Consider the following 27,083-nt stretch of genomic DNA (forward strand, 5'->3'; position numbering starts at 1 on the left):
GGGGGGGGGGGAAGGTGTGAGTGTGGATGGGGTGGAGAAGAAGATCATGAGAGGTATTGCAGTTCAATCTGTGCTGTCATGGGCGAGTACTTGCCAATGGAAAAAAACACCAAGTTGTCAGGATTGTAATCCCTACCCATAACACAGAGCAAAACCAGATAAGGTGCTAGATCAACCATTGCTTCTTCAATGATTGTTCCTCTCAGATGAAATACAGCCATTGCCAAGTCTCTCTGCTCCTGGCTTTGGCTTCTTGCAGCCTTCATCTTGCACTCAACCTGGGTCCAGGCATCCAATCTCCCCCTTGAATCCACTTCATTAACATTGGCACTTCTCTTGCGTGCTCCGTGCCCCTATACAGAAGAAAACTTCTGAAGCAGAACATGCTCCTTTGCACTTAAACCAAGACCATCACAGAGACCAAGGAAGAAGAGAGTCCACGCAGTCAGCTTTTCAGAAAGCGGAAACTTAGCATTGCAGTCAGCAATGATACCTTGTTCCATTTCACTCCTAAAAAGATAATTCACCAGTCATTGCCTTCTCTAACTTTCCATCAATTTCAGTGACAGCTAGCACCAGCCTTTAAAACCAGATATCTACCCAAGTGAGGCAAGGACTTACCCAGAACACAGAGGAGCTTTTATAAGTATCTAGACCTCAGATGTTTGGGTGCTTGTTAGTGACAAAGTACATCGGTGTCATCAGATCGACTCTGAGTTTTCTGCATGTGGAAGCTAAAGAAAAGACAAGTTGTTCCTCGAAGCAACAGCAAAAGGTACAAGTATTAGGGGTGAGCAATACGTCAGTCCCAATCTCTAAACTTGGTATCAACCTGTTGTTTATTTTCATGGAGAAAGTATGTGACAACACCCACAGCATTAGGTGGCTCAGACCTAATGCTGACATTAGCCCAGACATTAGGACACTCAGTTGTTGCCTAAATCCAGGCTCAGATGCTGTCACAGCCTGATTCAGGTGCAAGACCCCCACATCTCTGAGAGGGATCCAGACCCTTCTGAATGGTGGAACACTTTAGTCACAGGAACCTCTCTTCCTTCTCCCTTTGCTGGCTGAGAGCTTCCTCACTGCGTTAAAGACTTGTACCTACTGTCACTGGAAGGTCATTCTGTCTCTTCTACTGAAGCTAATTATTTACATGAATAAATAAATATCACTTAGGGCAGCACTTTGAGCCTTAGTTTTCTACATTTGACCACATCCTTAAGGGCTTTCTCACATATAGCACTCATAACAGCCTGGCCTCGGGAAACTTTTCCTGATATTTTTCCTGAAGTAAAAAACCCTTCAAACTGGATTTTCTCTATGAAAAGCTGGAGTTTCAACCAATTGACATGCCTAGGTGCCAGTCAGAAGACTCCTGACTAGCTTTAAGCTTTATCATCCACAGACTCCTTAGCTTGGCACTTGTCATCTGGAAATCCTCCATAACTCTTTCCTCCTGAGGACAGTTTACTTTTCAGATAACCTAGACAAAGACATGTTTCTACGATACCCCTATAGCATACAGCCACACCAATACCCACACATAGACTTAAGCCCAGTATTGAGATCACCTGCTACCAGGTACGTTATCTTCTTAGTCCTCAAACTCAAAACACATTTGAATACTGAGGAAGTGCAAAGTCATGCATGGCTAGTGTGGCCGGGAGCTCCAGGACAGAAGGAGCTAGGTAGACCTTTCTGCGGTATCACTTCATGTCCTGACTAGATGGAGGGTAGAACAAGTAGCTTTCGATGCTAAACCAGAGCTCAGAAGACTCAAAAAAATCCTGGAAAACCCCAAATCCAAGGTGAAACAGTTTTAATATACAAACCATCCAGAGCACGTGATAGTGTTTATGCTGACCTCATGCCAGCTTTATCCTGATTGAAAGAGAACAGAAAATACCCACCTAAGTATAGTGGCAAAACAGCAGACATTGCCTGCTTTAGCAGAAGGGTGCCAGTACAGGGATAACGCTCCAAACATTGTGAACATTGTGCAGAACCAGCTTAAGCTAGATTGGTGCCCCACATCACACGGTCACAGCTTTCTTTGGTCTGATACAGGAGAGCTCTCAAAACCCAATTTAATAACACCATTGGTCTATGGCCTTATTTGCTAAAGAAGAGTTTCCTACCAGCTAATGAAGGCATCACCATTCCAGTCCAAGAAGGCTCATGATCCTGAAGAAAATCCACAGCTAAGCTGGGGGACGTTTTCCTTTTGCCCTACATTCCCTTGAGACTGCAGCTTGCCATTAAAGGCTACCAAAGCCTTTGGTGTAAGAAGAGATGCAGAGACACCCTGTGGTGGCAAAAAAATATGATCAGGATTAGTTCAAACAGCTTAAATTTTATTTAATTAAGACACAGAAGTGGATCAGAAAAGCTGTATCCTGGGGACACAGGGAAATCTTTCTGAAGTTGCTAGTCATGTAATTTCCCCTCGCCAGGCCTCCTTTCCTGTCTGGCATCTTTTGCCCTCTGTGTTTGCACGACAGTCCCTGCCACAAAGGTTTTACCCCTAGTTCTGTTTGGTTCTTTTACCCCAGGGACTATCAGCTGGGTCAGGGCAGCCGTGTCCTGCTACAATTGGAGGGATGGCTGGGGAAAGGCTCCATTTCTGGAAAACACAGTTTCTTGCATCTTTAGCCCTATCAGATCTGGTAGGGAAAACTATCGGTCTTGTTTGTAAATTTTTGGGTTGTTGGTTTTTTTACCCCATCTGTAATTCACACTTTGTCCTGAAATCATGTTTATAAATATGAAAGCAGTTACAGAGACACCAATACACTGCTCAGGTAGTCCAGCAGTGAAAGCAGTCAACAGCAGGCATTGGTGCAAATCAGTTTTGACATCTGAAGTCTTAAAGGTACTAGACCTTGCTTATAATTAACTAGAGACAACCTACTGATACAACACTGAGGTTCCTGAAAATGCTGTCCAGTGCTGTTACGTGATCTTCATCTGAAGGAAGCATAGATCCTAGATCCACAGTAGGATTCCCATTTTAAGGAGTCATTATGTAATCTATAGGTTTACGAACTGACCACATAATAAAGCAAACCTCAGGGCTAGCCCTGGTAACACTGTTATTGGTTACTTTGGCTCACAAAACAAAAAATTGAGTATTGCTAAGTAAGAAATGTAAGGGCAATTAATCGGTATATTCAGAGCAATGGTGGTCAAGTGTCACAAGATTTAAGCAGAGAACAAAAGCAAGGCAAAGAAATCAATTATTCATGTACTGGGTATTTAAATCTTCTGATCTGGCAACGCATTTAAGCATATATTTAAAGTACAGGAGGAACTCCCCCTACATCATTAGAATTAATTGCACTGGAAACTCAACATAGCCAGACAACTTCATCTTTAAAAGAAGAGAGATTAAATACTATAAAATATATGTTCCAAAGTACAATTTTTAAAAATTGTTTACTAAAAGGCCTTAGAAAAGACCCCTTCTGTGTATCTTCGATTCTTTGCCACCAATTTGCACATACTTACATCTGTACTTTAATGTTACATTTTCCCCTCTTGATCTTCTAGACAAGTGGAATTAGCACTGAAAGATCCTGCAGTGAGAAGCCTTTGAAGCCCCCTTCTCACAGAGAAGGTTCCTGCCTCCCTGGTTTCTGATTTTATTAGCCACAGATTGGTCTGTTCTGCAAAGCTTCACCTCAGCACCACTGTATGCCTAAAACGGGTCTTGAAAGTGCAGGTTGTCACAAATTAAAAACTGAAGGGAAGTCTATAATTGTGAGATGTGTAATTTTCTTTCATTCACTAATCTTATTCATTTTTTAATAGCACGGTAATTCTTTAGTGGCAGTTTCCTCTCACAGGTCAATGAACTGTTTGTAATTTCTTACATAAATAGTCTTTTCTGCCATTTCTGTGGGAGAAACAGGCCTAACTTACCTAGGTTCCATTAAAAAGCTGGGTGTTTTATCACGAAGCACGAGTGGCAAGGTGTGTCGCTCTCTGTTCCTTGAAGGTATTTATAGTTTCTTGTTAATGTGTGTCAATATATAATTTTGGTAAATAACTATAACACAATGAAAAAACATTTCAGGGTGTGATTCTGTAAAGCATTTGCACAGTGAGTCCCTACTGCCTGTGTACATCCTACTGTACGAACTGGTTAAAGAGAACTGTCCTTAAACGGCTGGTTTGGGGAAGGGGGAAAACAAAGAGAGAAATCAGAAAGTGCATAGTTCAGACTGGTTGTCAATTTTGTTTTTAAGCCTACAAACTTTGCATGACTTGTTTTAGATGATCTGTGGAAAATATTTTGAATAGGTAGGAACAGACAAGCTTTTGCAATCACTAGGAGGGGATGAACATGACCCTCTAAGTCAAACAACCAAAAGTTAATGCAATTACTAAATATCAAATGTAGAGCAGAGAGACTAATTCAATCAGAGAGGCCAAAGGGATAATTCTTGGAGACAAAGCAACGCAACGCGGAAATGCAGACTAATCAACTGCTTTATCAAAAGAAAAAGGAAACAATTTCCAAGCCTTAACTAAAATCCCCAGTTGGTGGTTCATCTTTTCAGGGTTCTGGTTTCTGCTCTGCAGTGTTTGTTCCATCTCACATTTGTTTCACTGCTGCTGTTCTCTGCGCGAAACTGTTTCATTGGCTCCTGGTTCTTCGCTTTTATCACACGGGCCGCCTCCTCGCTTGGTTTTCAGCAACTAGCCTAACCATGAAAGAGAGCACATGGAAGGAAATATTTATTATTTAATGTCCAAGCCCACTTTCCATAATTATGTGCAATAGTGGTTGAGTAAGAATATCCAGAGTCGCCTTGTGTCTGCAGGATTTTTCCAAGCAGGTATTTGCTCCATCTGATGGAAAGCGGCTGCTCACTGATCTCGACCAAACCTTCTGCGTAACCAGGACACACACAGGTTTGTAGAGTGACAGACCCGGACTTCACCAGGTGAAACACAGTAAGGGAGAGATTTTCAAAAAGCAGCTCAGACTTCTGCTTTCCTCTAAGCAGGTGCTGTTGTTATGACGGATAAAATGAGCTGGCACAAAGGAAAGAAGGAACCCACAGAAGAAAGCACAGGAGATGGGAAGCACAGCCGGAAGAAGCGAGAGAGACTATTTAAGAAGAGATTTTCTGGATTGAGCCTCTTCTCTGGATCTCCTAAGAACAAAATGTGAGTACATCCAAGATTATATTTTGTATACATTTTTAACCAAGAAATTTTAGAAATATTTCCAGAGCACCTTCCAAAGAGCCACAGGCACTTTTGTTACCTCTGCTGTATTAACAAACAGCAAAACAATTACAGGCTAATTAAACAACTTGATCTAAAATCTAGCAAGTCACTGGCAGAAGTAGGTATGAAATCAAGGTCTCCAAACCTTGCATGTCTGCATGTTTATCTTACAGTCATTTCCCTGTACGTCCTCCCGCTCACCAAGAGAGATTTGGAGGGGCAGCATCTCTGTTTCTCTGCAAAACACAAGCGCTGCCAGTTGTGACAACCCAGGACACGGTTTCTAGGAATAACATTGCTGCTGGTTTTGTTGCACCAGTTATTCTTACCTCCAGGCTGTAACACACGGTGGCAACGCATGGGCAGCACCCAAAATCACTCTTCCAGAAAGTTAGTGCTACCAAGTTTCTTAAATCAGAGCATAATTATTGCTTATGTTCCTATAATGGTGCCTTTATGTGTACTACTTTTCAGATAGAAGGAGAAAAAAAAAAAAGAGACAAGCAATGCAAAACTATTCCTCTTAACCAAAGTAAGCAAAAAGGCAAAAATGAGTTTGAGCTTACTGCTTTGTACATGTATTAGCTTTGAGTTATCATCATTCATATGGGATTTGAAATTCTCTTCTGGGCTTTTGTGCTTGATATTATTCTTCTTTAATATGAAGTAAACTTAAGTGTATGCATCATACTAAGGATCAGGAGTGATTTCCAAAAAGTGTCTTTTCCTATCCATTACAAGAGCTGTTTTCTATACAGATCTCCTAAAAAGAGTCTGTCTTTGATAATTATCCTGAAATTACCGTCTTAGCAGGAAGTGCATGCAAGTCTCAGCAATTACTCAGCTAACTGCATTAAGCTTGATAGCCACAGCAGCTGGTTACAAGCTCGACATAAGATGAAAATACACTATCCAGAAATGATCCCGAGAGCCAGATTCTTCTCTCAGACTGATCCAATTGCAGAACAACTAATACCGAGGGCTTTGCTTTGGGGTTTTATCTTGCTGCACGGCTGAAGAACTGGACTGGAAATATAGTCGAACATCCAAGGAATTAGTGAATTACAGCTGTGAGTTTTCTCTGTAGTTCATAATTTCACTGAAGCATGCACTTGGGAAGCAGACAAGTGCAACTAAATCAGTAAAATCATGCTTTCCTTGATCCTCCTTTGTGATCAATATGGATTTTTCCTAGTTTGATCTAAAAAACCCCAAATAGTAACATAGCATCCTCCTTCCATGGTACTTGCACATTAATGGAAAGAGTCCATCTTCAGACTTTACTGGATATATTTCTAAACACATTGCATAGCAGTGGTTTTTAAAATCCTTCAAGTCATTAGGGCCTATAGAACTTTCCCAGGGTGCAGCCATATCAGTTAATCTCTACAGTTCAACCCTAATTTGTGAGCTCTTGTAACGGATTATGTAGGTTAGTCTCTTGATTTTGAAGTACTATTTTATACAAAAATGTAATGGTATATAATTCAATCGAGAATACTTTTCATTCAGTCCTTCCATCTCTATTCAAGGATAGTGCAGTATAGGGCTTATCTATCACCCAGCATAATTACTAGCACATGCAAGTGGAAAAAAGAACCTTGATGATAGTATAGGTGAGGTCCACCAGGTCTGAAGCCTGTAATTTAGATACATGGAGCTGTATGAAATTTGTCTGCATGCAAACATGAGGTTCGTGCCATGATCACACACAGAAAAGCTGCCTATTAAAGAACTGAATAGTAAGCCCCTAGTTAGTTGACTTAGGATTTTTTTTTAATGCTTTTGTTTAGATGGTGACAATCATTTTAATCATTCTGTGTTCTAAAAGTTAATGGTTTGTCACTGCCATCACAGCACCAGAGCCAGACTCGCTTTTTTCTGTCCACTTCTGTTTTCTGCAGGTGACCACACATTGCACCTGCTCCTGGTGTGTCTCTTTTTTGCTGTCCACTTCTGTTTTCTGCAGGTGACCGACCACACATTGCACCTGCTCCTGGTGTGTCACAGGGAAAGCCTCAGGAAGAGTTCATAAATTACACACTAATTGCTTCTGCTGATCTCATTCATCTAGGCAGTGTACAGGTTAAACTTGTCACCTTTCTTTCTGACTGCTCTAGCCCTCAGGGAAGAAGTCAACCGTTTGAAGACAAGAGAAGATGTTTACACAGGAAAGGTTCCAAAAAGCTGAAGCCAGCGCGGGAGGAAATCTGTTCTTTAAGGCAGCCGCACTCTGGGAAAATGTGTCCGAAATGCGAAATCCTCGTCTGCCGGAAATGTGAGACCCTGCACTCAGAAAGCAGCTTCATTGCCCACAGCCTGCTCGATCACTACGACAGAGGACGGGACGCCAGCAATAGTAGGTTGGTTGCAGAAAGTCAAGTACATAGAGGTGATTAAAGGTTTGGTGTGGGTGCCTCGGCGGCGCCTGACTACGTCCAAAATGCTAACGCTTGGATCCACTCAGGCTGGCTGAATCTTCGGCCTGCGCAACCTGCCTGCAGCGCCAGCAATTACTACCATGCTGTAGCTCATACTTACTATATGTAGCAAATGCACATTCACTAATTTAATTTGCATTAACTCTGCAAAAAAAGATTAGTAAGTAGAAGCTAAAAGTTTCTCAGCTATTAAGAACAGGGAATTGTTTAAGAAGCATTTTCAAAGAGTCTTCTTTTTCCTCTCAAGAAAACAAGATTATCCCATTGAGCTGCAAAAGAGAAAGTGAATATTAAACGCAGAACCACTGCAATTTGTAACGCCTAGGTATGTTTCAGTATTGTTTGTGGTATGGAATATTAAACTTTTTATTTTTAAATTAACTAACGTGGGTTATGCAATTTGATGGGAGAAAGGGGCTTCTGAAGGCTATCCTGGCCACAAAAATTGCAGATCACATTCAAATTCCTTTCTAGAATTTCTGAACTTTTACTGTCTTTCAACTCCTAACATGATCCAGCAACTTTCCTTTAAAGAAGCAATAATGATTGTAACTCATGAAGTATTTAAGCCTTCTTTGGGTTTAAGATCTGTGTAGTACAGCACTGAATAACCCAGTATTCAAAGTTTAAGCATACCAGTGGAACCCACACCTTGAGATGCCTGTCTCCATTCATTCTCTTCACAGTGCATGGAAGGACTTGCCCAGCGATGATCAGGAGACCAGCATGGTGACAGGCCAGTAATGCCAGGTGGCATTAAGATCCAGGCATACACAAGACTATTTACCTTTATGGAATTCATAAGTGCAGGTTAGTGTAGAAGTAGCCTCTGGAGATTACCGCAAGCCTAACTGCATGTATCATCTCCTCCCATGCCAACCAGCACAACTCTATATGCAGGATGAACTCCTTGCCATGTGGTAGGGAACAGGCTAAACAGACTCTGTCTCACATAGCCATTAATATTAAGGGATCTCTTATTTAGCCAAGCCCACCGAACACGGGCTGGGAAGTTTGGACCTTTGTTTCATCACTCCTCTTCCTAAGTTCCCAAGCCACTAGCCCATAGGGGAAAGGACTCTCTCTGTTCTTCCTCCTCCCCTTTTGGAGCTGTTCCATTTTTGTTCCCATGAATGTTTGGCAAGGGGACTGGAATCCAGATTATTTTTTTTCTTCCCTCTCTCCAGGGAGTACTTTAACTGAGCTATGTCAGACATTCTTCTGTTGGTCCCCCCGCCACAGAAAACGGTTTCAACAGGAGTTATTCACAGTCATGTCTACAACATTCCCACACTCCAGAGCATCCTGAGTTGAGCATCCTGCTCAACTCCCTTTGTGATATCTCAAAGGAACACTCAATGCTCCTTAAGCAAAGGAGGCAAAGAGACAATTTCAGAAACTAGAATGAGCTGCTTTGCCCGTGTTGTACAGGTGGTCAGATAACAAACGCGCATCCAGAGCACGCTCCCAGGGCAAAGCCCATTAGGTAAGATACATAGGGGAGAACCTTAGGCAGGATTCACAAATAGGAATGAACCACTATCAGCATCCTCATTTTTGCCCAGACTTCAGGGGTTCTGGGCACTCCCAGCAAGTGCCCAGTCTTCCTGCCCAAACATACACTTCTAAAGCCAAAAATTAGATCTTACAAACATCCTTGCGCTACAGGATTGTAATCCCTCAGAAACCATGTTTCCATGGTGCTTGATTGTCGATTCCGCTCATTTGCTTCATAAAAGCCAAACGATGTCTGGTAAACCAGAATTAACCTTTTACCTTCCTCTATGACTGCTATTCTTACACTGTGTACCTTCACAGATTTCCCAAGAATCAGCCATGCCATTACTTAAGAAATATATATATTCATCCCCATCCCTCTTCATCACGCAATACCAGGGGAAACTTCTCCAGATAATCACCTGAGGAAAAGCAAGGTGACAGACTGAAAAGATGAAGGACTAGCTCATCACAGCAGCATTATTTTAAATCTGACAGTCCAATACAGTAAAACCTGTTAAAATAGGTTACATAGTTGAGCCGGCATTTAGCCAACTGTTCTGGAGGTGACAAAACAAGTAAAGTTTTATCAGCATCTGGCTGGTAGAATTTTCCCATATGGCTTGCTACAGGACAGCCAGCAAGTTCCTCATGTGGACTATTAGGCTGGAAAGGCATCCAAGTAATAGTAGTATGCATTAGTAGCTCATTAAAGGAAAAAGCAGTTAATGCTCTTTTGCTCCACTGTTTGAAGAACAGCTAGTGATATGAGCAGGGTCAATAAATTCCCTAGTCAGCACCGGCAGAAGCACGTGCCCTCTTCTTGATCACTCATGAAGAAGTCATGCCTGGAAAGAATAACTACAAGATTTTTATTATGCATTGAGGTAGCATGAACAGCACAGTACTTGAGTTTTCTCAATAGCATTAGCCATTAAAATTTCTGCACCTTTCCTGGACTGGCTACTGAAATCTCTTTCAGAGATCTGCTTGGCACTGTGTATTCCTCAGACCACGTTTGTTCCTTCCGCACACTCAGGTTTATATGAAAAAGTCCCCAGTGTCACCATGGAAACATCAGAAAATCCAGCTCTGCTGACCCCCCAGCCCCTGAACTGATGGATATTTAGCTGTGCTCCCTAAGTAAGTGACCCACGTGGGCACGAGGTTACGCATGCTGTTCCCACAGAAGATGTCGGAGGAAGCTTTCACATCCACGCCATCGAAATAAATTTGCTAAGGGAAGGCAGAGCTAGTTTTCCAAACTGACATGTCAAAATACGAGAGATCAGCAGTTCCTATGTCCATTTAATCACTTGAGATTTTATGATTATGAACTTACTGTGACTGATTCTAGTCCCAGAAATAATTTCACAATTAACCTTACGCCCAGTCTATGTCACCAACAGTCAATGGCAGACAGACATGCCCTCAAACAAAACAGATTTGTATTGGAAACAGCAGTCAGTGTGCTGTCGTGGTCAGGCCATAAAACCACTACCTTGAGCTTAGTCTGACTTTTATCTTGTGAGCCAAGCCAGAAGGAGGCACATTTGTCTATAAAAAACCCACAGCCATATGTAAACTGTGAGGCCCAACAGTGACACAGCATCACCATCTCATATGGCAATACCTAATAAAACCTGCTTAGCACCAGGACAGCTCTGCTCCCTCATCTCTCAGCAGTATTATGCCAGACAAGTTACTTTAAAAATTATTTCAGGAAAACTTGCCAAAACCTGGAAAGCATTATGTGAGCACAGGATTTCAGTTTTAGATTTTAAAGCCAGCTCAGACATATAATTAAATTGGTACAATATATTGTGGACGAACATAATAGAAATACTGATAACATACTTAAAAGATTTAGGCTTGAAATCATTCCTAAAGAATAAATCTATCATCATAGCCTGACATATTAATTATTAAGAACTTGTACTATTTAATTATCTGATTCCAATAGCTCTAGACTCTATTATATTAAACATATGAATAGGTGCTGTCAGAGGCATTTGCTGGAATGTGAATGACTTTACAATCAATACATCACTGTCAATAAACCCAAGACAAGCATAAATGGGAAAGGAAGCAACTCCACTGGTGAGGGGCAAATCCATGGAAGCTCTTTCCTTGGAAATCTAATACAGGACAAGCAGGAGTGTAAAAGCAGCAGTTGTCACCATTTGTCACAAATGAAACGATACAAGGTAAAGAAAGCAAACCCATCAAGTAATCATGCCATCAAAAGGAAAACAGAACAAATTTATACAATGCACACACCACACAAAGCCAGTTTCAGTTGTTGTTTATAAAGCACTGTCTTGGTATCTTTTCCTGTCAGATACAATGAAGGCCCTGAAAAGCAGAACTGGTTTAAGAAAAGTAATTTTTCCACTGGAAATGTGCAGACCAATTAAAAGTAGACTTGGAACAAAGTAATGAAGCTGAGGACCATCTGAACTGAAGGTGTGTCATACCAAAGCTGTAGCTTACATTTCTTTTCTGCAGCTGCATACACCTACATTCTTTCCAAAGCTTCCACATTTAAAAGGTTATGCTTCTACTCACTGTTATGAACAAAATCTTTACACTCTCATAGTATAATCTGACCAGTTGATGCCTTCTGAATTCTGCAAACAGTCTAAAACAACCACTCAGAAAAAGAAAAAAAACCAAGCACACTCAGCCCAAATTAACCTACCATTTTAGTATTTTGCTGGATATTGGGAGGTAAGTAGGGAAATAATTAATGGACTTATGTGACAAAATTCCAGTATTCTCCTCTTGGATGACAAAATGTGGAGGACAGACTATCTCTCCTCGTCCTTTTCATGAAGCTGTTCATTTATGCATTCTTTTATTTGTTTTCTGAATGAAAATGTGTATGCCACAAGCTGTAGCGTGGATGATGGGAAGCCAGGAAAGTGAGGATCTTTTACAATTCAGCAATTCAACAATACAGTATAATTGTATTATTCAGCAAACCAGTATACTCCACTCAAAACTTAACATGAAAGTAGCACAAAATTCACCTTGGTGACCTTATAAACACTGCTTCATGTAAGGTTCATCCCTGAGCATTCTTGTGAGATGTGCTATACTCTCAGCTATCTGAAGACCAAGTAAGTTCAATTTACACGAGGAAACGCATCATTTTCTTTTGCTGGCAAACATGAAAACACATCATTTAACAAGCCTCTAACTTTCTTTCCCTACACTTGCTCATAAATTGCCAAGAGTAAATGCAGTGAAGGTAAAGACAATCAAATACAACATAACCCATTCCAGGGCTATTAACCAACACAAATCCTGAGCAGTAGTACTCCCTTATCACCTCTAAACACTAGCTGTGAGCAAATCACACTGCCCGTGTACATCTATAACCTGCATTAAAGTCACATCCAAAAAAATCTCACACCACAAAACATCTTTACTCTGTGCAATATCCTGGTGGTAATTGAGGGAAGGTGTTTCTGCATCTGGAGGTCAATGCTACTTCTCCATTTTTGCAGAAGGGAATCCAAGGCACAGACTTGAACGACTTGTTGCCTGGGGTGCAACTTGGAACTTGCCAACTTTATCTCGAGTTCTGGAAAAGGCTACATCTCCCTCAGCAAGACAACACACCAGAGATGTCCGAGTCCTCTGTCTCGAGGGAAAATGTAACATGTCCAGGAACGGTCACTTATGCAAATTTATATGCCGTGAATTAGCTGAGGATGAAATTACTTTTTTCAGAGTTCACCTACAAAGTAGTTCTTTTTAATCTTCCTCCCATCTGCTTTAAAAGTAAAGAAAAAAAATTAAAAGGGTCATGGCATACTTTAAACACTACTATATTATAAAAAAAAACAACCAACCAACCAAAAAAAAAAAAAAACCCCACCCCCCAAACCCCCCAGAACATCAAACCAAATCACAAACTATCTGTTACTTTTACAATATGCTAGAAGCAGAAGTCTTTTCAGACAGCTTAGCCCCAAGGTGAGGACAAGAGAATCAAACCACTTACACCATAAATACTATAAATAAATCCAATCCTGGCTCCAGATAGGTTCTCAACCTTTAAAAGAAACAACAAAACCCCAAAACAACAAGGAATAATAAATCACTCTCGACAAAGTAAAACCACCTTTAATTAAATTCCTACATAAAACAACATTTCTATCCAAACAACTGTTTAGTCAAAAAGTAAATATATATACGTTTAATTCTCTTTCAAATGTCAACAAGAATTGAGAGCTACCAGTGTTCCTTGGAGAACAAGCAGTAGTTAAAGTCTATCTTGCTGATATCCAGAAACAGTATGTTACATCTTTTAACCAGCAGTTCCCTATTGCACGTAACAGATTTGCTCTCCATTTAAGCACCTAAAAGCCTGGTACCTCACTAAATAAATTAAAACAAATCCAGTTTCTTCAGCAACCATCTTCAACATATATATCTTGGTAAAGCAACATTACTGCAAGCTTTTAATAAATACAGAAAGAAAAGATTAATGACTTCTCATTGGTGTTTTATGGAATGATCTTTTCCCATAAACTCACTTTTCCAAACATTTGGGTTTTTGGTATGTATGCTCTAAAGATCACTATGTGTATATTTGATGAAAATTTTCCACGTGAATTTCCATGTAAGGCTGTCAGGAGCTTCTTGCCGAACCTGAAATAAATGTGCCTCTTTGGGGAGTTGAAAACAAAGCCCCAGAGGCCAATGGGAGACCATTACCAATGGGGGATTCTCAGACGTCGTTGAAATTGGCCTAATCTTCCTCTTACTGAAGGGCTCCTTTTGCGTGTGTTATGTCACAGGAACAAAACTGTGTAACCCTGAACATCTGGACACTGCATCATTTTCAAAGGTCTCTCCCCCCTCCCCATCTTACAAATATCTACTTTTGGCAGCAGTATAAGACACGAGGAAGCAGCTCCCTGTAGTTCGATGATACTGTGGTTGCTATTTACAGTAGAATTAATGCATCTGTGCCAGTAGGGCAGAGTTCATATGAAAAATATACACAATATGGTCATTTTTAGCCAGATTAGGATATAAAAAAATTTTACTCTTCAAGTCCTCACTTTAAACAAAGAACAGATCTGTCAGAGGTCTTCAAACCTCCTGAGTATGTTAGAGTATATTACCCTAACGTATAAAAACAAATATTTACACCTCCATAAAGTACCAAAGAATTTTTTAAAATGCCTAGTAGCTCTCAGCGTGCAAAGTCAGCAGGAACTGATTATCCAGGATGTTCACTATTTGTAGAGACAGTCTCGGAATCAAGCATTCAGAAGCAGAGTGCAAAAGACTCAGGAATTATTTCAGCCTGTTTCTTGTTGTTGTTGTTTTGTTTTCTTCTCTTCCTTACATAAAATAAGTTTTGTTGGTCCATTCTACAGCTCGCCATTAAAAACACTTATCAAGGTAACATTCAGCTTAGTGCAAACACAAAAATCTTCTAGGATCTGTAATCTTTTCGAACAGTGTGAGCCATCCAGTTCACTTTAGTAGTCCAGCTTTCCCGGAGTGCTTCATCAAACTTCTGCTTAAATTGTTTTAGTGCTTCTTCCTCACTCTTCCCTAAGGCGAGAGAGTCCTGAGGTGACAGGAAAACAGGTACTGTTAGGAATTTTAAAAGCCAGAGTTAAGGCCTCCTGCACCTTTCAACACAAACCACATTCTGGTTTCTTCTGTTTTGACACTTTTTCATCTTTTATTCATTAAGCAATACATCAGTGGTATTTTCTGGGTTTAAAGATAAAACTAAGGAAGAATTAAGCAAATAATTTTCACCTTCACAGGTCTATGCTTGCTCATAAGCCAAGACATAAAACACCCCTCAAATGAGTACATTTAAGATGCAGGGATGCTGAACTCATTACAGAATGGTTGAGAGGAACATATATTCCTAGTTTTCTTTGACCAGTAGGACTGGCTACAGACCTTGTTCTATAGAGCTGAAAAAGAAAGCTTTGAGAACTATGCAGAAATCGTGAGAGAAATGGGAAAACAATAAAAAAATATGCATCAATATTCAGTCCTGCTGGGCTGTAAATCTTACTTTACCTTGAGATACTGGATGTCCTTGACAGAGGTTAGCTCCGGAAGCCCTGCAGTTAACATCAGTGCAAAGAGTGTAATAAATAGGTTTCCATGTTTCCTCAGAATCAAGTACGCTTCTTCACAATACTGGCGGAACCTTCATGTTCAACCACAAAGCACATGCAATGAGACAACACACGAGAACTTAAGACAGTTGATAAATACATGTAACGATTTCCAGAAATTGTTACCAGGTCTAACACACTTATCGTAGGAACACAGTAGCAGAAAGGACAGAGATGTCTACAGAACCTCCAATGTATTCCAACAAAAATACCCCATGGCTTTCCAACAAGTCCTTAAAACATCGGTACAAAAGACCAACAGCTTTTTTTAAAAAAACAAAACACTGCTCTTCAGAAAGAGCAAAAAATGCCAAATGTAATGCCAGAGCCCAGTCTCCCTGAGAATTTGTCAGGTGAAATGCTCTGATGATCCTGTCTAGTGGACCTACCAACCCAGCCTGTCTCTGTAAGGTACCTCCTTTCTGCAAACATGGGCAAAATTAAACCGACTGCCAGGTCTGGCGTAAAGACCCATCACGCAGACACCTGAGAACTTGCTCAACGTCCCCAAACGTGCCACTGTCCAGTATCTAATCTGTTGATTTCCACAGGAAATGGGAAGAACCCTTCAGACTAAGATGGCAAGTTACACTTCAAAGAATAAATTCTCTTCTGAGGCATTTGGCAAGTGGAAGTGGAATCCTACTGCCATTTCAAGTACTCCATAGTCCACAGCTCTTGCAATAGCAGTCACCCAACAGCCTTTACTTCATGATTTTAAAAATGGAGCTACAGGTTAATTTCCTTACTCTCCAGGAGAAAAATGGGTCACTGGCAGCTGATTTCCATTCTTCCTAGACACACTATTAAAAACATATGTACAGCTTCCTCTACCAGAAGTTGTCATAAGATTTATCAAGCCATACCTAAGTGCTTCATTTCATAACTCTGTTAATAAATTCTTCCTGTGAAAACTGATAACGAAGTGAGAGCAAAACATTCAGAATGCCCCTCCCATCGATTGGTGGGAACGATGCAGAAGGGAAAAAGAAAAATCTGGCTCAACAAGTAGGATTCACAATCTTCCCTTGTCGTGTGCTTCCATGTTCCATCACAGCTCTCTCTAACCCAGGGTGGGAAGGGGCATGGGAAAGTGTTGGACTGTGAGCTGGTGGCTTTATAGGCCTAAGCACCTCCAGCGGGCCAGGGCTGATGAGCACTGACTGTAAGGGCAGAAGGGAGCCTGCTTCTAAAAGCCCAGTGCTTCATCTCGCTTGAACATCAGTCTGGAGAACCCCTCCCTAGTGCCCAGGGCTCCTCAAAGTAAAAAGCAAGTGAGCCCAGAAGAATCTACTATCTCCTGCTGTGTCTTTCCACTGCAGAGCTGCAGCATCTGATGTATGAAGTAATTTGTACATACATTCCAGCTCAGGTAGAGAAGTAGATCCTACTGTAAATGCCAGTTAGCCCACCTCCCTGCAAGCACAAATGAGCAAACCAAATCCAGATAGGTTCCTGGTGTGCTGGAAATTATCACCAGAGATCATCTCAGTTACAAAAGGAAGAGATCAAAACAATACTCACCGACCAAATTTTTCAGTGTTCCCTGTTTTTCCTTGTTGGATAACATGAATGAAATCATAGGTGAGTATGAAAGGTACCCGTTCCCTTTTAATTCCAAACTTGGACTTGAAGTTCCCAAGAATATGCCCAAAATCTATATGAAAGAGCTAAAAAACAGAAGTGAAAATTTATTTCTTCAGTGAGATATTTCACTTTTCTAGTATCTCCACAGGGTGCTGGTATCAAGTACATTTAACCCACTATCACTACTCTCGATGTCAAACCTTTGCAAGTGCATAGTTTTAAAACATTTCAAGATTTATTTGAAGTCAGTGATAACATCCACGCTCTTACGAGTGACCACTGCTACAAATCAGTGGGCAAAAGACTATCTCAAGTTTAAGCTTCTGACATCTGCCAACAGACATCGTGTTGGTAACATCAGGGAGAAAATCGAGCCCACGAGGCTTAACAGGGCTTCCTACATAAAGTCAAGAGCAAGGCTGGTAGAACTTAAGTTAATCTCAAGGAATTGTGACAGCTCTCCCATTTTAGAATCAAAGATAAGGGCATTTCAGCTTTCTTCCAGTATATAAAAACTTAAAAGAATACCGTAAATTCATTCTTTCACCCTTGCTAGTTTTATAGACAGAATAATTTAAATAAAATCAAACAGTTACAGTAGAACCTAACAATTAAAGAGGAAAATACATTTCTAAGAGTTTATCTAGGTCCTAGGTTTTGAAACTTAGAAAGTCTCAAAGACTTACTACTCAGTATTATTCTGGTATTGAGTTCCACGTGAAACATTTCTGCAGGGCTGGGCTGCAGAGACTTACTTCAGGAAAACTACACTGCTCAACACTCCAATTCATATCTTTTTAAGGATAGTCTTTTGTAAGATACTGTAAGACTGCTTTTATTCAATGAACCTGAAGGATTAACAGGCATTTTGGATGTTCTGAAAAAGGTCTGTAGAACAGCCTCATTTGATACAGAACTGCTGACTGAACAGGCATTGGTCAGTCCCTCCACCAGCCTTATGTTTCCTTTCTTTGAAGCTCTTTTCAATTCTTAGTAAACAAGGACATCAATTCTAACAACATGTGGTTTTAATTTTACTGAGACACTAAAGAAATTAAAAGTTCTCAAGATAATTCTTGCACAACAGAGACGCTGTAGTTATTCTGCCTGTGGAAGAGATTTTTACCTGACCGTTTTTTCTGACCATGATATTGTCACTGTGTCTGTCACCAATTCCCAATACATAAGTAGCTACACAGTAGCCAGCACAAGACAGAGTAAACTCTTCAATGGCTCGATCCAAGTCATCTCTAAAAAAAACCAAACAAAACCAAAACTATTAGTGCATACTACTGGTAATTCATTTTGTGCCTTGACCTCAGAAAAAAGGATTTCTCCTTGTTTAAACTAGAAGCCTTTTAGGATGCTGTAAAACTAGACTTATTTGGGCTAGAAGACTATCAGAGGGCTGGAGCACCTCTCCTGTGAGGACAGGCTGGGAGAGTTGAGGTTGTTCAGCCCATAGATCAGGAAGTGTAGCAACAGGACAAGGGGTGACAGTTGTAAACTGAAAGAGGGTTAGACTTAGATTAGCTATCAGGAAGAAATTATTTACTGCGAGGGTGGTGAGACACTGGCACAGGTTGCCCAGGGGAGTTGTGGATGCCCCATCCCTGGAGGTGTTCAAGGCCAGGCTGGATGGGGCTTGGAGCAACCTGGTCTGGTGGGAGGTGTCCCTGTCCATGGCAGGGGGTTGGAACTAGATGATCTTTGAAGTCCCTTCCAACCTGAACCATTCTATGATTTGAGAGAAAATACTGTAAAAAGTAGCTACGGAAAATAAGAGAAAGACAAATATTATGAATATGAAATTATCTGAGATACAAATATTATAAAAGTAACAACGTCGAGACTTGAGACACGTGTAATTTTCTTGGGTTGGTTTGTTTTGTGAAATCTAGTACAGCTTACTCAGCAACATCCCGTCAAAATGCTACAAATGCCAGAATTTCAGCTGGAATGTTGTTTGAATTCCAAAGGGCACCATGAATCTAAGTCAAAGATTTGACATACTAGAAAATCAAGTAGTAACAAACCTGCCAGAAGAGGCAAACATCCTCAATATTGAAATAGAAACTTATAGGAATTTTGTAGCTTATACTATAGAAGAGAAAATAACTGTAGCAATTACCCTAAATTGTATTCCTTCAGCCAGTTTAAGAGAGCATCTTTGTTGAAGGCGGCAGCAGCAGCAACGTTGCTACTATTTAACTGAATGTCAGCAATGGTTTCTGAACTAGAAACAGCCTCAATAAGGCCAGAGTGATCTCCAGTTGCTAAACAGCCGTATGGCAAGATCCTGAAACAAAACAGATTTGTGTTAAAAACAAAAATAGCAAGAATGTTTCTTTAATGTATCAATATTTTGAGGGGGCTAACTTGTACATTATCGGGCTAACTTGTACATTAAACTCTCAAAGGTTAACATACAAATATTGCTTACAAAGTAAAATACTAGCAATACATTTAAAACATTATTTTTTCCTAGTACATGTATGGAAAAAAGAAACTATAAGCAACTCCAATTCTTCCCTTTTACTAGGGACCCCAGTTACTTGTAATGTTATAGGAGCAACCATAGAGGGAGCCCTTTATTTTCATTTGTTATTTAACTGCCTAAACAGACAGTAAATTACACTCATGCTCATTCTAGACTGAAATTTTTGTGTAAATGAAAAAGAGGATCTTGCCCTTTCCCCTCAATTCTTTCTATTTCAACTTAAAGTGCTAGAAATCCTTCTAAGTATAAATGTAAAATAATGTTTTCCAACTCTCACTAATTTTAAGCATAGAAATTTAATGAAAAACAAGAATACATCTTTTAACCCACCTGCTATATAAGAATATTCCTGTGCATTCACAGGCTATGCCTAGTAAAAATACCTATAACGATACCACTGCATTAAAATAGACACAGATAAAGTTATGAAACAAGGAGAGGTGTGCCTAAGTACGTGTATTTTTCCAAAATGCTTCCTCGCTCCAGATGCCCATATTGCCAAGTGGAACAGCACCTTCGATGGGAGCTCAGTGGAACTTAAAGCAAACCCTCCAAAGACACTGCATCACAAACCCAGGTGTCTGCTCTCGTGCCAGGTGTCTGGGTCCAGATTAATGTCTCAATTCTGGCCTTGGATCCGTGCGTAAAGGAATGGCTGCCCGTGCAGCACTAACTGCAGCGCACAAGCCACAGGCTAGCACTCACTCACTCACAAAGCTGGATACAGAACTGCAGGACATATTAAAATTTTTAAGTGTGTGTATAGAAGGAAAAGCACTGCTAGGGGAGCTGACATGGGTATTTATATCTAAAACAGATATTAAGTTTGATTGCTGCAAAGCAGAACCACATCTCTTAACTGACACAGCCTATTATCCCAAGCCATGGAAGAAAAATAAATAACATTCCAGACAAAATTAATTGGAATTTTTTGGCATAACAGCTATTAGGTAATGGAACTGCTTCTCTACCTCAGCAGTTACATACAACCGAAGCGTCACAAGTATTAATAATGATATAGTTGGGGATTCTCTACTGGCAACAACGGGAACTTAAAACCAGATTCAACAGGGCAATTAAAGAACACCCAACTTCAAAACAAAACAGAAGTGCAGATTTGGAAGCTTCTTCCCGTTTCTCCTCTATTTCCCAATTAAAAACCCCAACACTCCAGACCAGAGTGTTCTCACAAGGGACAGAAGGGTATCTGTGATGACTGAACAGCAGCGTTCGTGATACGAGGAAGCACTGCCCATCCTTATCACGACACGACAAACGTTAAGCCAAATATTGCCAGGTTAAAGTGCACGCTGGCCTTCTTCCATGGCATTTCAACCCACCCTACTTGCAGCTTAACTGGGCACACGTCCAACAACTTCCCCTTCAAAAGCAAGCAATGATGAAAGCCTTCAGCCCCTGGAGGACTGTGTGCTTACAACTGGAGGAAAAAACATCCTTGTCAGAGAGACAGTTTGACAGGAGTCAAGTTAGGGACAAATCCTCTGGGCCCTTTCCATCTCATCCTGGTCTCTCTGACTTCAACATCTGTCAGCAGGATATGCTCCCTGCTTTTTAATGCCAGTAAAGACCACGGGCAGATCGATACAGCAGGACAGAAAGTTTTCTTCTTCCCCCCATTTAATACTGTTCTGTATTACAAGAGTTTAATTCTCCAAAGCAGTATCTTCCCAAATGCTACACCAAGTTCTGGTAATTTATCAATGCATTCTCCGTAACAAAAGGTCCAATGCTTTAAAAACAATGACATTCTTTAGACTTGTAACAAATATATTTTTCAATATGTTTGTAAACTCTGATTTCATACACAGCGGCGTAATGTCAGCCTTCACACACATTAGGGGAGGTGAAAATGAAAACTCACTCTAAATAGGCAGTGAAATGAAGAAGTAGTTTGGAGAACTCCTCTCTATCCGTCCAAAAAATAACTAAGCACTAAATACTTTTATGACAATTTACCACAGCAAAGGTCACTGAGCATAGATCAAACTCCTCAAACTCAGGATTTTCTGTTGCTCTGCTACTTTAATAATTTCCCCCTTAACACAATTTCCATGCTGTAACATAGGGAAAGCCGCAGAAATACTTTTTGATGCAAGGATTACTCTCTGATGAGGTGTAACACCGCAGACCCCACAGCACACTTGGGAAGACAGGTGTTGTGCTCCTCTGCTGTGACATATATTTGTAATAATTAAGTGTTTCTCACAGAAATAATAGGAAATTAGGTCATCTACTATTAGTATGCCCATACACATGACTTCAGGCATAGAATTTTTAAGCCAAATATCTTGCGTAGCTGTAACTTTTTCAGGAGGTCTGAACCTCTGGAAGTCTCATTTTATTACTCTGCAATCTCAATATAAAAACTGTTTAACTGAATGCATTTGTTTCATAATTGTCCATATTTAGAGTACAAAAAACAACTAGAGATAAGCTACAGAAAGAACTGAGGAAGTTTAGCTGCACATTCTTACTGATGTGTTAGGCCAACTATTTCCTGCTCAATTTTCAGGTAATAGTTTGTCTTAGAAATTAATCGGTTGAGCTGGGGTTTTTTTAAGTACGGGGATTAATTAAAGAATATGCTTTTTTTGGTTTTCTAATTTTTCTCTAGTACTTGACTGATGTGTAGGGTAAACTGAGCCAGACTTCTCTAAATGACAGAGCAGCGCTGCTCCAGGGTGATGGTCTGGGCTGTCTAACAGTCAAGGCTGCACTGAGAAGCAGATGCAATTTACATCGGAAGCTCTATTAAGTTTTGCACTCCAGAGTCCACCCAGGATGAAGGACCTACTGGAGTGCACTGCTGCGTCCTCCTGCAAACACCATTTCCGTTTCCAACAATCCCTGGTCTCATTCTGGTGCTTTGTCAGAGCACACACACAGGAACCCAGACAAGAGAACGCACCACGTGGGGAAGAGGCCAGTTTACCCACGAGACAAATCAGTTGACAGTTAAAAAAACAAGCAAACCTTTCTCCTCCTTCAGCTTCGGAGATCTCAAAAACAATATATATTTGGTGTTCCTCTCCAGAGCGGAGAAATCCCGCTGGGAATATCAGGCTTGCTTTAGATACAGACTGGGCTAAGATTTCATTTTAAATCACTACTAAACGAGTGGCTGTGGATTGCCGTGCCATTACAAGGAACCAGATCCTACCCCAAACCCCTCGATGGCAGCATATTGGCTGCCATTTGATCCATGCTCCATAGAAGCTGCACCATTGGCTTGTAGCGAGATATTACTGATGGGAAGAGAGAGGCAAACAGCAAGTGCTTCTGCTCTTACAGTGGGGAAATGTGAGAAGCCCTGCTTTCACCTGAACGGCATTATCAGACACTGTAGTGGGAAAAAAGTAGGAAAGCACAAAATCCAGTATGCATCCACAAAAGGAAAAAGGGAAGTGACAGCTTCAGGCAAACTAAAGCCTCAGTGGATGACACAGGGCAAGAAGACTCCTCTCGTTGGTACGGACACATGAAGTGGTATTTTTCAGGAAAGCAGATCTGTTTGACACTACTTTTTCACCTGACCCCACGCCTCTTACCCAAGCAAAAAGCAGCAAGCCAACAGGTTCAGATTCATGAACGGGGTAACAGAGCTCATTACCACTGCTGTTAACAGATTTTGGAGTCACCCCTTCTTGAGAGGCACACAGACTGCAAACATGGAGATCACAAAGTCTCACTCTCTTATCTGCATCCTCATGCTCCAGGCATTGAGAGTGCTGCTTTGTCCAACCCTGCTTGCAATTAAGGCCATTTCAGAGCTTTCCCTTGGCAACTGCCTGGTTAATCTCTCTTTGATAGAGAGAGAATTGTAACCCTGCCTCAATCCCAGCATTTTATAATCATAACTATGAGAGGATGAATGGAAGGAAGATGCTCCCATCTAAGTAAATAAATGGAAGAAGCCAATTATAGAACTTCAATTCTCACTAGGAACTTCCCCTTTCTACTTTTCTTTTCCTGAGAGTTTTATGAAAAATCTTGGACAGAGCCACTTTTTGGTTTTCCTTTGTTGAGTTTAAAAAAAATGCCTTAGTCAGGAAAAGCATATTTGATGACTCCTAATCACTAGTCCTGTTCGCTAGGCACGGTGTGTGGCCCAGGCTGAAACCACAAACGAAGCTTCTGGGAAGGCAGCAACCAAAGAATGCCTCATCTGGGATTCCACAGCTGCCAGAGGTTGTCCTTGCCCCCAAATGCTCCATTAGTCTCCTCACAGTCTATTTATAATGACATAAATTATCTAGAGTTTCCTCAAATCAGTGTTCAACTTAACACACACTCAGCCACCTCATCGCAAACAGACGCTTCCAGAAACAATTTATTATATACATACCCACTTTACCCCACACTTCCCTCAAAGGAATCTTTCCATAAGTAGCATAAATAACAAGTTTATGATTTTACTTATCTGTGTGGGCTGATGTTAAGTGCCTTATGAAGCTCAAACTACTAATGCTTGAACCACAAAAAAACCTGAAATCACCTCAAAGAATATAAATTAAGTATTTCAAGTAATATTTAAATAAGTACTTCTAGCCTTATAAACAGCACTTAAAAATTAAACAAAGGATTACAGCTCTTTCACAGGCACACAAAATTGAATTTATAGCTTCCCAATGGTTTATAATAATGTGACACCCGGTATCTTTAGAACTATTTTTCTAGAAAGAAATTAGAATTTGAGAACTACATTAGCTAAAGCTGGTCAATAGATTTGTCTGGAAAAGCCCCCCACATATTAGAAGATTGTATCATAACATTGAACAATGTCTGATACTGTTTCTCTTTGGAATACTCCAGTGTTCCTACAAAGAAGCCACGGTCACCTTAGCAAGAAAATGAAAGCAAGAAAGCTACTTTGCAAGAGACTTTGGAAGATACAAAAACATCTCGGGTCTGAAAAATATTTTCTGACATCCAAATAGTGTTTTACCACAAAAATAACGCAGGGTGGAACTTCAGAAGGTAAACTGAAGGTGTTCACAGTGACTCCAAGTCGTTGGGAATAAACAGCGATAAGACGACTGCTCACAGCGGGAAGAAAAAGTGGCTACTACAAAAAATAGTTGAGTTCACTTTTTCATTTGTTTTGTAATTAGCAATGAGTAGCTTACATGGGAGGAAGAATTGCCCTAGACACTTAACTAATGAACTAATAAATAAATTAAAATCCTACATCCCTCCTCATCATTCTGAGCAAGTTTTCCAAATGCTAGAAACTCCTCACTCCCGGTATCTTGGAAAGTTTTTTGTTACTTCATTTTGAGAGAAGCAGCTTTGCAGCAGCAGAGCAAATGAAAGATTCTTCTCAAACGGAGTATTTCTGCCCTAACAGAATACTTAAATTATGAGTTTTCACTTCTACTCTAAGTTTACAACCTCACAAAACCTGACCAAAGGAAGCAGAAATGGAAGCTTTAGCATGAAATATGGGCAAGTTCAACACCATGAAAACCCCTTCAGTATTTTAGTACAAATGCACTATGACATTGTGCTTTTTCTCCACTGACTTCATAATTGACTGCGTTAGAATTACCTCATTGAAACAGCACTGAAAAGTGCAGTTTTAAGAAAGCTACAACATATTCTTTCCCCAAAAAGTAGTGTTTCTAAATATATCACCTTTTCTGCCAACTTTACTATAGAATTTTGTCTTACTCTTGAAAGACTATCCACTGTTTATCATGATTCAAAAACACAACTGAAAATATAAGATTAAGATAACATTAGCCAAGGCTAAGAACATAAAAATTACTGTACAGACTCCAGTGATCAGCCACTTGACAACCGCCTCCAGGCAGAGTATGTAGTTGTCCACCCGTCCAGATGGTAACTTCCTAACTCAAGAGGCGAGAACATTACGGGTGTCAGACTGAGAAGTCTTGCTAAAGTAAATCCACAGTGACTGTTCTCAATCATCATCGTTCAGGACTTCTAGACATGAAGCACAAGCAACCAACTTCTCTTCTCCCAAGACCCTCATCTTCATGAAGCCTGTTATGCAGTTACTAAAGGATGACATCCCTCCCTTAAATTTTGTAGGAAATAGATCGTAAGTATAAAATTTATTTGGACAGTAATAGAGTCATTTGTGGCCATGGCTGTACAAACCACAGATGGCCTTAAGAAATAAGACCAAGAGAAATAAGAAAGTGGACTCTCCATCCAAATAAACAAGCCCTCAAGAGATCCTTACCGGAGATCCAGACCAGCTTCTTTCCAAAGTATGTCCATCAAACGCAAAATCTGGAGTGTCAACATGTCCTGTCGGAGATCTGTAACGAAAGGTTGAAACCTTCAGTCTCTCCGTGCATTGTAGTCAAACTTTCAAATGCTTATAAGGCCTTCAGAAAAAGGTATCTAAAAATACTCATTAAGGGATTGACCATAATTATATCATCATGACTAACGTTTATACTTTGAAACCCAGTCAGAAGATGCTTAATTTATTTACCGCTGCTAGAGGAAACCATGTTACATGATGGCAACACCGAGCAACACAGCTGAAATGGGAGTGTGGGAATGAAGAAGGAAAAGGGAAAATTTAAAATTTTTATCATTGCTTACCATCACCGTTTTTGAAGATGATCCCTACAAGATCTCCTCCAAACATTTTGTTGTTGTATACTATCCACAGAGGCTTCATTTTAGAATCCATATATCTACACTTCTCAACACTAAAAGATAACGCAACAAAGTCTTTTAGTCAAATAAGAATAATTCAACTGAAAACGTCTAAACATTGTTCAAGACACAAGAGAACACACAGACTTCCAGTTTGGAAGTAATTAAGCATTAACTCTGCTTTTATTTTTGCTACGATGCTATGGGCACTTCCCAGTGTTATGAACACATCTGTTATAGATGGAAGGTATTGGACACCATGATTGGCACACACCTATCTAATGCTTACATTAAACACCCTCACTCTTGGAGAAAATAGTTTTCTTTCTATCCTTTCCCATCAATTTTTAAACTTTATATTTAAGTGCTGTTAAACATTTTAACAGCTTTTGTACTTATTCTTACAAACAGAAGCCAGGAAATGCAGTCTAATTCACTTTTAGGTTTATATTTAAATACATTTAGCTATGACAATACATTGAATAAGAGAGTACTAAGTTTCATGGTGGATCACAAAAACCTTCTAACTTAACTGATATCCGAACCTTAGGAAGATTCCCAACAGACCTCCTCTCACTACAGAGAAGGTTCCTGGGACAGCAGAGCTGCCGAACAGTGCAGGCACAGGCAGCCACAGCACACGTGCGCTTCTGCTGCGCTGTTTCCGTGCAAAAGCTGCAGTGAAATTTTAGTCGCTCATTTCGTAACTTACTGCAGTTCTGAAAGAGTTTTCCAAATGCTAGAAACTCCTCACTCCCGGTATCTTGGAAAGTTTTTTGTTACTTCATTTTGAGAGAAGCAGCTTTGCAGCAGCAGAGCAAATGAAAGATTCTTCTCAAACGGAGTATTTTTGCCCTAACAGAATACTTAAATTATGAGTTTTCACTTCTACTCTAAGTTTACAACCTCACAAAACCTGACCAAAGGAAGCAGAAATGGAAGCTTTAGCATGAAATATGGGCAAGTTCAATACAGTATTGTATTTTAGTACAA

General features: G+C 40.3%; 1 protein-coding gene across 1 annotated transcript; it reads right to left on the reverse strand.

Moving 5' to 3' along the window:
• Positions 1–13,296: 13,296 nt before the first annotated feature.
• On the reverse strand, positions 13,297–26,810 carry LOC106902589 (phosphatidylinositol 4,5-bisphosphate 3-kinase catalytic subunit beta isoform-like). The gene is made up of 8 exons (XM_014966200.1): positions 26,803–26,810; positions 26,034–26,143; positions 25,663–25,741; positions 19,065–19,232; positions 18,060–18,183; positions 16,871–17,016; positions 15,246–15,378; positions 13,297–14,775 (listed from the first exon to the last, which is right to left on the reverse strand). Exons 2-8 carry the CDS (start codon positions 26,122–26,124, stop codon positions 14,638–14,640), a joined length of 879 nt encoding a protein of 292 aa, XP_014821686.1. The 5' UTR covers positions 26,125–26,143; positions 26,803–26,810; the 3' UTR covers positions 13,297–14,637.
• Between the last annotated feature and the right edge of the window lie 273 nt (positions 26,811–27,083).

Source organism: Calidris pugnax, unplaced genomic scaffold, assembly GCF_001431845.1.
Source record: "Calidris pugnax isolate Ruff unplaced genomic scaffold, ASM143184v1 scaffold65, whole genome shotgun sequence".
NCBI lineage: Eukaryota > Metazoa > Chordata > Aves > Charadriiformes > Scolopacidae > Calidris > Calidris pugnax.